The following is a 13,003-nucleotide window of genomic DNA, read 5'->3' as shown; positions in this document are numbered from 1 at the left end:
ATCTGCAATCTGAAGAGTATGTCTCACTCCAGCTAACTCCTGAGACATGGCATTCAGGAGAAGAAGATGGAGTAAGGAACTCATGTCTGTTTCTCCCAGAGATGCAAATGCCCACCCCTAAAAAGCTTCTGTGTGATTTTTTCCCCTTCTCAAAAAAAGTTTTGAGACTTTTATATCTCCTTTAAGTTGCTTGGAGAAAACCTAGACAGCAGTGGCTACCACTCCTCTTAATGGTAGCCACTCTCTGAATTTCAGTAGTGACTGAATTGTGAGAAAACTGGCCAGTTTTTTTTCTAAAAGAAACATCATGAGTTCCTTACCACCACCAGAAAGAAGAATGCTTATAAATCCCTTATTATGCATTTATTCATCCCCAACAAAGCTTTCCCTCCACTCCAGAGTATATTTATTCTGATGATTGTGTGGTAGGAGTGAGGTCAAGCTAGGCTGGAACAATTTCTAGAAGAATAGGGTACTGGTCTAGGATAGGATTCTATAGCCTGAAAATGTAATGAGTATGCATCACAAGGTTAGAACCGAAACAAAGCTATTCTCACAGTGCTGGGAGAAAAATGGGCTGACCTTGTCATAAGGCAGCGCATAGCTGAAGTAGCATCTTCTTGGCTGTGCTCCCCCCACCTCCAAGCCCAGGAGCTTCTTGAATGAGCAGACACTTGAATGGGAATTCTTCAACCCAGAGATAATAATTGTTGACTTTCCCCATTTTGCATTCCTTGCAGATCCTTGCATTATGAACACGTGGAAAGAAGAAAACTATCTCTATGACCCCAGCTATGGTAGCACAGTAGGTAACTAACTCCCGAACTCTGAAGGCCCTTTTGCATGCTTGCTCTGCTACAACGTTGTATCATCAGCAGGGTCTCCCAATGTCCCCGCCTACTTGTTTTTGTTTGTTTGTTTCCTGCAGATCTAATGGACAGTAAAACTTTCTGCCGGGCCCAAATCTCCATGACAACCTCCAGTCACCTTCCAGTTGGTAAGTTGTCAAGACATGGACTGGGTTTGCCTCCTGCCTGTGCTTACTAATTATCAATAAAACTTACCACCACCCTACATTTCTACTTTGCTGGAGTCTTTCTCGTTACAAAGCTAGAGAATGAACTGAGTTGTCATCTGAATGAGTAGTTGTGTTTTCCAGCCAGTATGTATACACCAAAGATTACCAGCTCACATCCTGCCAGAAGAATTCTCCTATGTCACTCTGTGTGGCTAGTCACTCTCCTGAGACAACAAAAATTCCTTGTGTTTAACTCTATTTTTACACAAATTTGCTTTGGAGATAAACTTGGTAAAATTATTTGTATTTATTGAAGAGAAGGCTCAATTTAATTTTCAGTTGCACCCCAAACATACAAAACACCTGTGGACCAGTGGGCACAGTCTGCAGATATAGTGATTTGGAAGTCTGGACAGCAGCCCTGCATTCACCCCCCTCCACCCTCCTCCACCCCCGGCTTTGAAGCCTAAGCTTGATGGCTCACCAGCACTTTGCAATCAGTGCATCTGCCCTGTGTCAGTTACGTTCTCATCAGTTACATTGGTCACGATTGGATACAGCTAGGGGCCATCCACAATGTTTTTCAAAGGTTATAGCAATGTTGGCACATTGGGGGTTAGGTTTGGGAAGGGGCTTTCAGACAACAGGTACTCGTTTATATGTGTACTATAAGAATTAGCTTTAAAAAAAAAGATCTTGTGTGATTCCCTGACCTGGTTCTTTCTGGACCTCTTTGGGTCTGTGGAGCTGAGACATCATTTGTAAGAGAAGTGTTCTTCCCCTTAAATTGACCTTGGGCTAGTGACTGAACTGGAAATTAACAGGGTATGTGTGAAAGAAAGCATGGGCTTAAACAATAATGCTCCCTCTTCTTTTGCTTTGGTTGGATGGTGTGGTTGTATGAACTGAGCTAATGAGAGCTTTTAGTTTGAAGTTTTGTTTGAGTCAAGTCTCTTGAATGAGAGGGCTGGGAGCTAGGTTAAGCACTCTTGGAATTGTGGTTGAGATCTGAAGATAACCCCCAATACCCAAGCCTTTGGTGTGTACCCTTGAAGTGATTTTTTAAAATCTGGAAGCTAGACCAATGTCAGAAAAGTAGTGGTATATGTGCCACTTTGGAGGAGCAGTGCATCTGGGTAATTTCCAATGGCAGTTGTTGCCACCTGGAAAAGACTATCAGCTTCAGGGCTGAAGAAAGCACCCAAGTCACCCACTAATTTCCACTCCAGCTTCCGGCAGTGTCACCTTCCGTGTCTTTCCTGTTAGGTCTTTAATGTGGCAAAAGATTTCAACTGAAGATAAAGTCAAACTAACTGCTCCCCCGAAAACTCCCAGGAAGTCACAGCCCTATTACCTCACATCCAGGTCTGCCCTCCTCCCCTTCCTGTGCTTTGCATCTTCTAGAATCTCAGAAAAGCAGGGGCTCAAGGCAGCAGCTTATACCTGCAGGCTGCAAAAGCAGGGAATTTCTGTCTCCTGTATCCACCTACTGTGGTGTTAGATGGCCTTTAAGATGAGCTTTATGAACCTGTTCCCCTCACCTCCACCCCAATCCCCAGGTTCCATTACCATCCTGCCTGTTGTAACAGGCTTGAAAATGAGATGAATAATCCAAGTCTTCTATCTTTTTTTATTTTTATTTTTAAATCAACTTGGTGTCCGTAGTTGATGGAATCTTTGGCTTTTCGGTCTGGTAGGATATTAATTGCAACCATATATGAGTCAGTTCCTTCCAGAATAGTTTAGTGTCTACTGGATGGGGCCAGAATGTCCCCAAAGACCTTTGCCATCTGTCCTAGTCTTGCTACTTCAAGTTCCTATAAAATAGGGTACAGTTAAACATCTTTCTATGTTTTCATGCAAGTTCAAGCTGAGCTAAGGTGAGGCTCTGTGTCAACTGATGGTCTCCTTGATAGTGCAGGTGGGGAAGCCGGCTTTGTTTTGATTTTTTTTCTTCATCTGCCCGTTCCATAAAATGGCTGCCACCAGTGTTCTGATCTGCTCGATAGTCCCAAAGCCAGTCATGCCAACTCAGACTTGATGTGTTTATCTACTGACTTGTTAAGCCTCGAGCTAGGGTGGCACGGTCTATTAGGACACTAAAATTTGTATATCCCGTAAAGAAATGTCTCACAGCTGACTCATATGCAAATTCATCTAATCTCTGCTTTCTTGCGAAGCAGCTAGGCTAAAAGCATAGGCTCCCACTTATGCTGTAAGTTCAGGACTTGTTACTGCTTCTGCCTGGACTCCACAGGGCACCTTGACCCCAAGTGTCTGAGAGAGAGAGAAGAGAAAGCCAGGCTGGACAACCTCTGCATTGCTAGCCATTGTTTTATAAAAATGAACCACTTGACCACATGGCTCACTTCAGGTCTGGCTTTTGTTTTGTGGCAGTGGGGAGCACAAGCTGGCGGGAGCGAGGCAGTAGTAGTTCATGTATTAAATGAGTTCATAGATCAAAAGGTCTGAGGGCTAAGGTTGGTAGGATTTTGTGGCTTCCTCTACATGTTGGCAGGAGAAGAATGTCTGGAAAAAACATTCATCTTATGTCCTGGATTACTTATTCTCCCATTTGGGGACGGGAACATCTAGACTTTGTGTGTGTGTGTGTGTGTGTGTGTGTGCACATGCACACGCTCATGCATGCATATGTATATGGTCTATCTTGAGGAAAAGGCTGACATCTCAAAGAGAATTAACCCAGTTTTTAATCTAGGGTCCACGAACCCCCTAAGTGGGCCAGGGATCCCCAAAATTGCTGACCAAATATCACTAGTGTAACACACTTGCATTTTCTGGAGGAGAAAATTTAGGTGCCTATCTAATTTTAAAAGATACCATAACCCCAAAGTGGATGGATTCTGTGTCAGGATGGTGCCCCCATGCACTGAGTAAGACCAGTGTGCTAAGACACTCTTGTGTTTTTCCCGAAGCCATCCCTGGCTCTGAAATCATGGCCCTGTTCCCTCCTGGATCTCACTGAAAAATGAGCTTTGCTTGTGGCCTGTTGGGTAAAAGCTATTCTTTGTCTGCAGAACAACGTGGCCCAGTCAGGGTGATGCATCATTGGGAAACCGGGGTGGGTGCCAAACCTGTCTCAATGTCATCACGTCCTGGTGGGGTGTTGCAATCTTGGCCTGTGAACTGCAGGTGGTCAAGAGAAGTGTCCTTTCCAGTTCTGTGTATTGGTCCTTTTGGATTTCAGAGAAAGCCACATAAAGCCAGGCCCTGCTGGCATCAATGCAGGAGAGAAATTCTTACTCACAATGAGGAGTTTCTCTTTTATTTAATCCCACTTCTTATCCTACAATAGCTTTTGAGAAACTACTAGGAATGTGTAAGTGTGAAAAGGTCAGGGATGGATGGATGGATTGGATGGGTGGATGGATAGGTGAATGGGCTCACACATTGAGAAGTATAGAACCAGTCCATGGATTTTTTTTGTGTGTGAAGACACTGTGGAAGTGGGTTGACTGTTGGAAAGACATTTGAGAAGTGTGACCAAAGAGCCTCCCTTAAGTAAAGTGTTGTGAGCAAAGCTTCTGGGATCCAACTATTGGTATTTACAGCCTGACTCTACTTTCAGGCTGTTTCTTGGATCCTCCAAAGAAGCAAACCAGACCTTATAGGGTTTTTTTTTGTATGAATTATATAATAGCACCTACCTCATATCATTATTGTATGAATGGCATAAGATAAGCCATGGAAAATGTTTAATATTGTGCCTTCTGCAAGGCAAGAACTCAATAAGTAGGAGTTATTTTTCTTAACTAGTTTATTTTACCTATCATTTTACTTTTGGTGGTGCTAGGTATCAAGCCCAGGGCTTTCTTCCTATGAGTGCTCTAAGCCTGAGTCACAGCCTCAGTCACTTTAACTGGATCACTTTAACTTTTGTGGCATATAAACTCTTTTTGAATAGCATCCCCCTCTGCCCGATACATGCCTGGGCCCCTCCCTGTGTACACCTTGCTGATGAATCTAGAATGCTCTTGAAGGCCTTGACAGGGGTCCATATATTAAGACGTTCTGCTGTAATGTCACAACAAGAGACAGGTTTTGCTTAATTTCTTTAAACGACTGACTTGTGTTTAGGGACAATTTTATATCAAAAGTGGCTATCTATTGATTATGGGGCTTAGGGTGATACTACTAATGGTTCACACAACACCTGAAGTACCCTTGGACATATACAAACACAGTGACACACATAGACCCAGATGCAGACAGACAGACAGACAGACAGACAGACACAGACACAGACACAGACACAGACACAGACACAGACACACACCCCTGGGGGAGGGCCACTAAGTTGTTAGTTTTCCTTTTCTTTAAATTTTTTTAAAAAGATGTATTTATTTTAACTTACGTGACTTATGCACATGAGTGTTTTGCCTGAGCATATATATGTGTACCATGGGTATGCCTGGTGGCTGTGTCAATCAGAGGAGGGCATCAGATACCCTGGAACTAGAGTTACAGATAGTTGTGAGCCACCATGTGGGTTCTGGGAATTAAATTCAAATCCCCTGCAAGAGCAACAAGAGCTTGTAACTGCTGAGCTATCTCCCAGTCCCTTAGTCTTCTTTTCTTCTTTAAAAAAATCCATAATAGCCATGTATTTATGAGCCATGCTATAATAGTTTGGTATTTGTGTATAATATGTGATAATAAAATCAGTCTTGGTAGCAAGCTAGCATTCACACCTCTTAAATGATCATTGCCTCAGTGCTGGTATCCTTAGGACTTCTTAGTTCTGGTTCTTTGTAATCTTTGTAATAAATCACCAGGTGTTGCATTTTTATCCTACTCCCTGGTAGACTATTGACTTTATTCCTCTAGGGGAACTGCTTTTGGTATATCACCCAGTCTCCTGCTGTTCCTCTCATCCCCTCTTGATCTCCAGCTTTCATCATTCAACTTCTTGTTTTGCTGGGATCAAACTTTTCCATCTGTCATATATACCTGAGAACATCAGTGTGTTAGGGTTTTTTTAGGAGAATTTTCACATCATAGATTTGCTCTGTCTATGGAGACAGTGAAAGGGTTACCATAGTCATTTGTTAAACTAATCTGTGTTTCCATAGTCCACTGTGGCCCTCTGTGCTGAGCTCAGGCCACTCAATGGCCCCTTTGTCAAGGTGATTAAAATGTAACTTTGCATGCCAAAAAATGGCACTCCTCTGGCTCAAACGTTATTCTTCTTTGTTATGAGTGTTTACATTTTTGTATTATGTTATAAAAACATCCTTTGGATGACCTAAATCTTTCCATGGCTTACCATCTCTCTCAGGATGAAGCAGAACAAAGTCCTTTCAAAACTTTCTGTAAGACATTAATGATCAGAACTTGAGTTCCTATCTCTGCCCGTTGTTCCCATCCACACTGGCTTCTTTCTGTGCTGTGTAAACACTTAATGCACAGTGACCTGAGGCCCTTTGCACTTATTGTCTTCATTTATGGAAAGTTTGTCCCCAGGTTCTCCGAGTGGCCATTTCCCCCACTTTCCATTGGTCCCTTTACCACAGAAGTCTTCTTTGACTTTGTTGGATTAAGTTGCAAACAAGTCCCACTTCTATACTTTGACCCCCATTTCTACCCTGCAGCATTTTTCTCCAAAGCATGTATCCTGTGTTTGGGCACTGCTACACAGCCAGACAGTGTCGACGTGGGTGGATAGTTTCTAAGTGTGTTGTGAAAACAATGCTTGCATAAGGTGTTTAAACTGAGATTCTCTCACTTTCCTCCTTAGCAGAGTCACCTGATATGAAAAAGGAGCAAGACCACCCTGTAAAGTCCCACACCAAAAAGCACAGTAAGTTGCCTGGCAATATTGCTTCTATCTCCTTCACCACTAAAGGGGGCTTGTTTTCCATCAGAGAGACTCCCAACATGATTGATTCAGAAAGTGGGGCCTCCTGGGAATTTCTTCCTCATCTTAATTTCTCTAAAACTAGGACACTTTAGTGCAGAAGAAATTCTGGGCAGAAGGTTAAAGATTTCTCTTTGTCTAGGAGAAAACAGGGTGGGGCAAAGATTGAGGTGGAAAGGGGGTTGAGATGCATCACTTTCTTTGGGGGAGGTCTTGTCCCAAGAGATGACTGATGGTTGGAATAACTAAACCCAGCGAGGTATTAGACAAATGACTGGGGACTGCTGTCTGAAATAAGCCCAGGCCATTTGTGAACAATAGTTAGAAGAAGCTTGAACTGGATTATGTGGTTAACACCAATTCTTTAGTCCTGGTGGGTTGATGTGTCACACTGGTTCCCCATGCCTTGACTATACTAGTTGTTCATTCTAAAAATGCCTATTTGGTGATCCTGCATCTCAAGGAAGAAGCTGTAACTCTCCCCCCCCTCTCTCTCTCGTTCTCTCTCTCTTTCCCTCCCTCCCAACCTCGCTCCCTCCTGTCCTCTGATTTGGGCCATTAATAAGTCATTGTGTCTTGCTTTTCATCAGACCCAAGAGGTACTCACTTATGGGAGTTCATTCGAGACATTCTCCTGAGCCCAGACAAGAACCCAGGGCTGATCAAATGGGAAGACCGTTCAGAAGGCATCTTCAGGTTCCTGAAGTCAGAGGCTGTGGCTCAGCTGTGGGGGAAAAAGAAGAACAATAGTAGTATGACCTACGAGAAGCTCAGTCGGGCCATGAGGTGAGCAGCTTCACGTTCTTCCAATGGCAAGGCCACTCACCCCCTGCAGTGCTTAGACTGAATGGCCGCCTTACCCATCTCCTTCTTACAGATACTACTACAAACGAGAAATCCTGGAACGTGTGGATGGGCGACGGCTGGTCTATAAATTTGGGAAGAATGCTCGTGGATGGAGAGAAAATGAGAACTGAGGTTGCCAACCCTTGGGACACAAACCAAAAACACACAGCATATAGATTATGATCAATGAAGAACTGGACATAAATATTTCAAAGACTGCTTTTCAGTGATATTTATGTACCATGAAGGGACCAAAAAAATCTACTTCTGATGGGAAGAACGGACACTACAGTTGATAAAAAAATTATTTTGTTACTTTGAAGTATGTCCTATGTGGAGAACAAACGTACACAGTTTTCTGTGAACTATGAAGCTGTATGTGGCTGTGATTTGCAGTTGCCTCTGCTGTGGTGTTCTTTTCTACCCCAAGAACAACAGGGCCTGTAGCCTTGTGCTTCTTGCTAAGAGGAAGGGAAAAGAAATAAGAGGGCATTAAATGTTTTCATATACAAAATGATTTAGAAAAAAAGGTCATGTGTCTCCGCACATAGCATCCTCCTCAAGAGACAGTGAGTAGAGACTGGGAGCTTCCATGATCCAGAGTGGCCTATAATCACTGCATGATTATGTGACTGGGAATGTTTAAGTAAATGGGGATGATGGTGGGGGAAGGCTTTATACTCATTCAGGGATGATTTTCCTGTATTCCCTTTAGCCTTGGATGGTTAAAAAAGTCATCTGCCACATGTGATTACTTCTAGCTACATAGAATTCAGCCCAGCTATTGAAAACTAGGTGGGAAAAGGAGGAGGTGGTACTGATGAGTGTGCTCTTGTATCTGTAGTTTAAGGTTTCTCCCTGGGTACAGCTGATGTTTGGGGTTGGTTCATTCTTTGTGGTGAGGGTTGTACTATGCATTGTAAAATGTATAGCAGTATCTATGACCTCCATTAGCATTCTTTACCTGTGTCAATCTGAAGTGTTCCTAGAAACTGTCAAATGTTTCTAGAAGGACAAAAATACCCTTGAGTGAGAACACCAATTGAACCAGTCAATATAAAGGTAGTCATTCAGTCTCAGAACAAAGAGATTTGTAGAATTTTCTAGTTCCTAAAGAAAAAGCAATACATTGAAGTCAACATATTTTTATTTGTTTTTAAGTATTAGGGACAATAGGATTCAATAGATGGAGGAAATTTTTTTCAGAAAGCCACAAGAGCCAAAGTCAGAGAAACACCATGATGTAGCAGAAAGTGCAAAAGAAAATGTCCATACTGGGAATGCAGAGAGAAACTTGTATGGTAGAAGGAAATAATGAGGGAAGAATCTGTGGGTGTGCCTCTCTCTCTCTCTCTCTCTCTCTGTGTGTGTGTGTGTGTGTGTGTGTGTGTGATTGTGTGTGTGTGTGTGTGTATGTGTGTGTGTCTGTGATGGTACTAGGGGCATCTGCCAGTTTTCTCTCTGATGTTCCTTGCATGGCTTTCCCTGGCTTTGGTTTAGGGTGGCCAAGTCTTTCTCTGTTCACTTTCTTCAAGACTGTGAGTTTCTCTGATTCCTGTGACTGGCTTTGGCTCTTTCTACAGCTTCTCCTCACAGAGATATCCTTGTCAGAGAGTAGGGGAGTCTGGAAAGGACAGGTGGGAACAGTTCTGCAGATAAATAGATTGTGCTGTTTGTTGAGAGTGGCAGTTTCTTGGCATCCAGTGCCTATTTAAATAGGCTGCAGTATTAAGTGCTTTGTATATCTATTTTCTTGGCTTGAATTTGTATGTTTTCTATGTGCTCTTCATGACTTGGAGAACCCTAGGTAGGAAGCTATGCCAATTTGGGGTGTAGCAGAGTGCTTCCCACCACAATCTGTAAGAAACTAAAAACCCTACAGAGAAGGCCCTCTTTCTTTAGGGAATAGTCACTTAGTTGCTAAGTTCATCTGTGATTAATCAGTTCACTAATACAGTCTCCTTGAGTATTCACAAGTGACATAGTAGTGGTTTCCACTGGAACGTAAGTCAAGTAATGGACTCAGCTCATCTGAGGCCCCTATATGACTTGATAAAATTAAGCAAGGCCCTGGATCCCAGGGATAGGTCCACAGTGTCTTCAGTGGGCTGCCTGAGCAGGGAAGACCCAGGTCATGAGTTTCACACACAGAGACTTCCTTCATGTTCTTGTCTGATTAGATTGTAAGCTCTCAGAGGGCAGGGACCAAGTTTGACCACTTTGTTATCCTCATACCTAGGGTGCAACAGGATAACTATCCACTGAATGAATGGTGTCTGTCTTCTGGGAGACTCCTCTGACTGAGCAGATGTCAGTCATATTCATAACTGGGACGTGAGTCACTTCTCCAGAACAGAACACAATAACCAAACCTTCAAGGACATAACCTCTATGATGAACATTTTACTGTGACACTCTCCTTTGCCTCCTACCTGTGCCGAAAAGAGATTCAAACAGGCTGCTTGGTTCCACACATCAGTGTCTGCTGGATGAGAATTCTGTTGCCTTACCTAGAACTGTGAGACTTAACCTGGTTGCAAGATGCCAGTAACAAACCCTTGACCTATTTAATCAATGAAGATTATAAATGTGTTTATATGATGTCAATTGCTATTTAAGCATAAGACCGTTTTCAGTTTTAGTATTTAGGGGTTGGTTTTTATTTTTTCCTTTTTGAAAAATGCAGAGGGATATTTTGATAAGGTTAGCCATGCATGTTAGATGTTAGTTTTGCAAGTGTGTCTTTTCTAAATGTATAAAATATAAGAAAAGGGAGAGCAATAAGAGGGAGAAGCAATTACATTATTCTTCTGTAGTTTAAATAAAGCACCTTCTGGGTGCCCTGTGCATATTGGAACATCATATATGTGAAGAGTATGTGTGTGAAAACATAGGTTATAAAAGGCACATGATCTGGACCTATGGAGGAATACTGGTTCTGAGACTGAAACGCCATCATGGTAATCTTAGTGTCACAGGTGAACTATCCTCAGCTGTGAGACATTTAAAACGTAGGCTTCAGAGTTTAGCTGAATCGGGGTTAATCATTCTGTAGCTATAAATTTTATTCTCGCCATCTGGCTTCTGGGTTGATAATTGGTGGGCAACAACCCTACTGCCACTTTTTTTAAAAATCAGAACCTTTCCCCCCTTAAATTGTTAAATCCAAACAATTTCTGTTTAATGAAAGAATTCTATTTTTCAAAAATATGCTTTTGTTTGTTTGTATGATGGGTCCCAGAAAACACTAATAAAAACCACAGAGGCCATGCTGCAGGTGTGTTGCCTTCTTTGGGATAAGCCATCCTGCAAAGTAAATGCAGGAACAGAATGTGCACAACTTCGGCTTCTGGTTATCGGCCAGTGAGGTTTTTACTTTGAAGATTAATTTATTTTGCGTGAATATATACGTGCCTGTTTGTATGTTATGTGTGTGAAGGTGCTCTTGGGGACTAGAAGAGGTGTCAAGTGTCACGGGACTGCAATTGCAGGTGGTTGTGAGCAGTCCGATTTGGGTGCTGGGAATCAAACCCAGGTCCTCTACAGAAACATCAAGCATTCTGAACTGCAGGGCCATCTTTCCAGTTCTCACTTGTTGGCATCTACGTCTTTGGTGCCAGAAGTGGAGCATAATACATTCTGAGCTCTTAGGTAGCTTACATTGTCAGGTGGAAACAGATAAAGAAAATCAAACAGCACATTGGATGTGTGGGGCAAGGAAAAAGATTAGAGAGGATGAGAGCAGGTGGGGTTGTGTAGCTAGTTTAGGGAGAGTTGAGAAGAAAGCACTTCAGTAAGGGACTGACAGTTATAAGAGAAGGAGGCTTCGATAACTGGAAGAGCTTGCTATACCAAACAGCCAGCCAATGCAAAGGCCCAGAGGTGGGCGTGTTTCTGTCATAACTAACGAACAGCAAAGAAGTCAGTTTGCAGACGTAGACTCACAATGGTGGGACATGATGAAGGAAAAGCATGGGCGGGGCAGACCAGATCAAAGCAGAGCAAAGCACAGGCACACATGAAGAGTCTGCTCTTGGCTTTGCATGGAGGTGGGTGATTCAAAGGATAACATGCTTCAACCCCTGGCTGTGCCAAGAAAGGCATTTGGTGCCAGGTGTTCCATTCTTTTTTAGAAGAAATTTCTCACTGACTGTCATGTGTATTGCTTACTTGTGTGAATGTATTTCAGTAGTTTTTCAGCAATCAGAAAACAAACAAACGAAACAAAACCCCAAACCAAAAACATTTAACTCTCTGGGACTACCTAAAACTATTTACACTATCTAAGATATAATAAATTAAGCATTTAGTTTCTTAACTTGTCCACCTTCATGTTCTGAATGGCCACAGATGACTAGTGACTCTTGCATTGGACAGACAGGATGTAGACACAGCTGTCATTAAAGAAGAGTCTACTTATCACACCAGGATCTGAGATGGAAGGAGCAGTGAGCCAAGGTAACCACCAAGAAACAAGATCCCATAGCCTAAGAACCAGAGGTGACTTTGAAATGTAGAGAACAACAAAATAAAGGCCAAATTAGCTGTCCTTGCATTTGCTGGAACGATGACAGTGTCTTCAAGAACAAACAAGTTTGATGCTGCCAGTGGAGGGATGGAGTGGGAGGATTCAATTATTTCCAAACCCCACAAGTACCTTACAGTTATTAATATGATAGCTTGAATCTGTGGTCTCATTCTAAAGGCTGACAATGAGGGGAAATGGTTGTCACAGGAAAAGGAATAAAAGGTCCCCAAATATAAATGGCTGCCATGCACACGATACACTAAAAAGCACAAAAGCTGTTGTCTTTCTTCCATTCGAGAACAACCCTCTTGGAGTCCCTCCTCCGAAGTTAAATCTCATCTGTGCTGGGCACAGTTTGTTCTCTATGTTCACATTAAGGCAGTGACAATGCTCTGCTGAAGGTCACAGTCAACTCCTTTTTGCCTGGAGGCCTCACTGTCCTTCCTTCCACCTGTAATGCTCTTTTCTTTCAATCTTGAAGTCACTGGCTCCTTTGAGGTCTCACTTCACAGAGTCGCCTTTTCCAATACATTCACTGCAGCAGCTGCCTACATATATATGAGGAGAATGCAAGATGAGTGCATGGGAAAGGTTGGAAGAATGAATGGGAAGGTAGGAAATAATTATAATTTCAAAAATAAAAATTATTATAAAAAGAAAATGGAATGGTAGATATTATATTTTGGGGTACATACATACATATATGTATATATATATATGCAACCTGGTGATA

The 13,003-nt window shown here is 42.5% G+C and overlaps 1 protein-coding gene across 4 annotated transcripts in view; it reads left to right on the top strand.

Annotated features, from left to right (window-relative positions):
• The window catches only part of Ehf (ETS homologous factor), a 40,430-nt gene extending 29,419 nt beyond the window's left edge, over positions 1-11,011 (top strand). For 3 of the 4 annotated variants that reach the window (XM_005064852.4, XM_013118019.3, XM_021231487.2), the window contains 5 exons: positions 741-809; positions 929-997; positions 6,777-6,839; positions 7,487-7,682; positions 7,774-11,011. In XM_005064852.4, coding sequence (XP_005064909.1) covers positions 741-809; positions 929-997; positions 6,777-6,839; positions 7,487-7,682; positions 7,774-7,873 — 497 coding nt within the window. In that variant the 3' untranslated portion in view covers positions 7,874-11,011. The remainder of the gene's footprint in view (positions 1-740; positions 810-928; positions 998-6,776; positions 6,840-7,486; positions 7,683-7,773) is intronic. The other variant, XM_021231477.2, reaches the window with a different exon arrangement.
• Positions 11,012-13,003: the final 1,992 nt, after the last annotated feature.

Source organism: Mesocricetus auratus, unplaced genomic scaffold (genome assembly GCF_017639785.1).
Source record: "Mesocricetus auratus isolate SY011 unplaced genomic scaffold, BCM_Maur_2.0 Super-Scaffold_100004, whole genome shotgun sequence".
NCBI lineage: Eukaryota > Metazoa > Chordata > Mammalia > Rodentia > Cricetidae > Mesocricetus > Mesocricetus auratus.
This window is presented reverse-complemented; position numbering and strand designations above follow the sequence as displayed.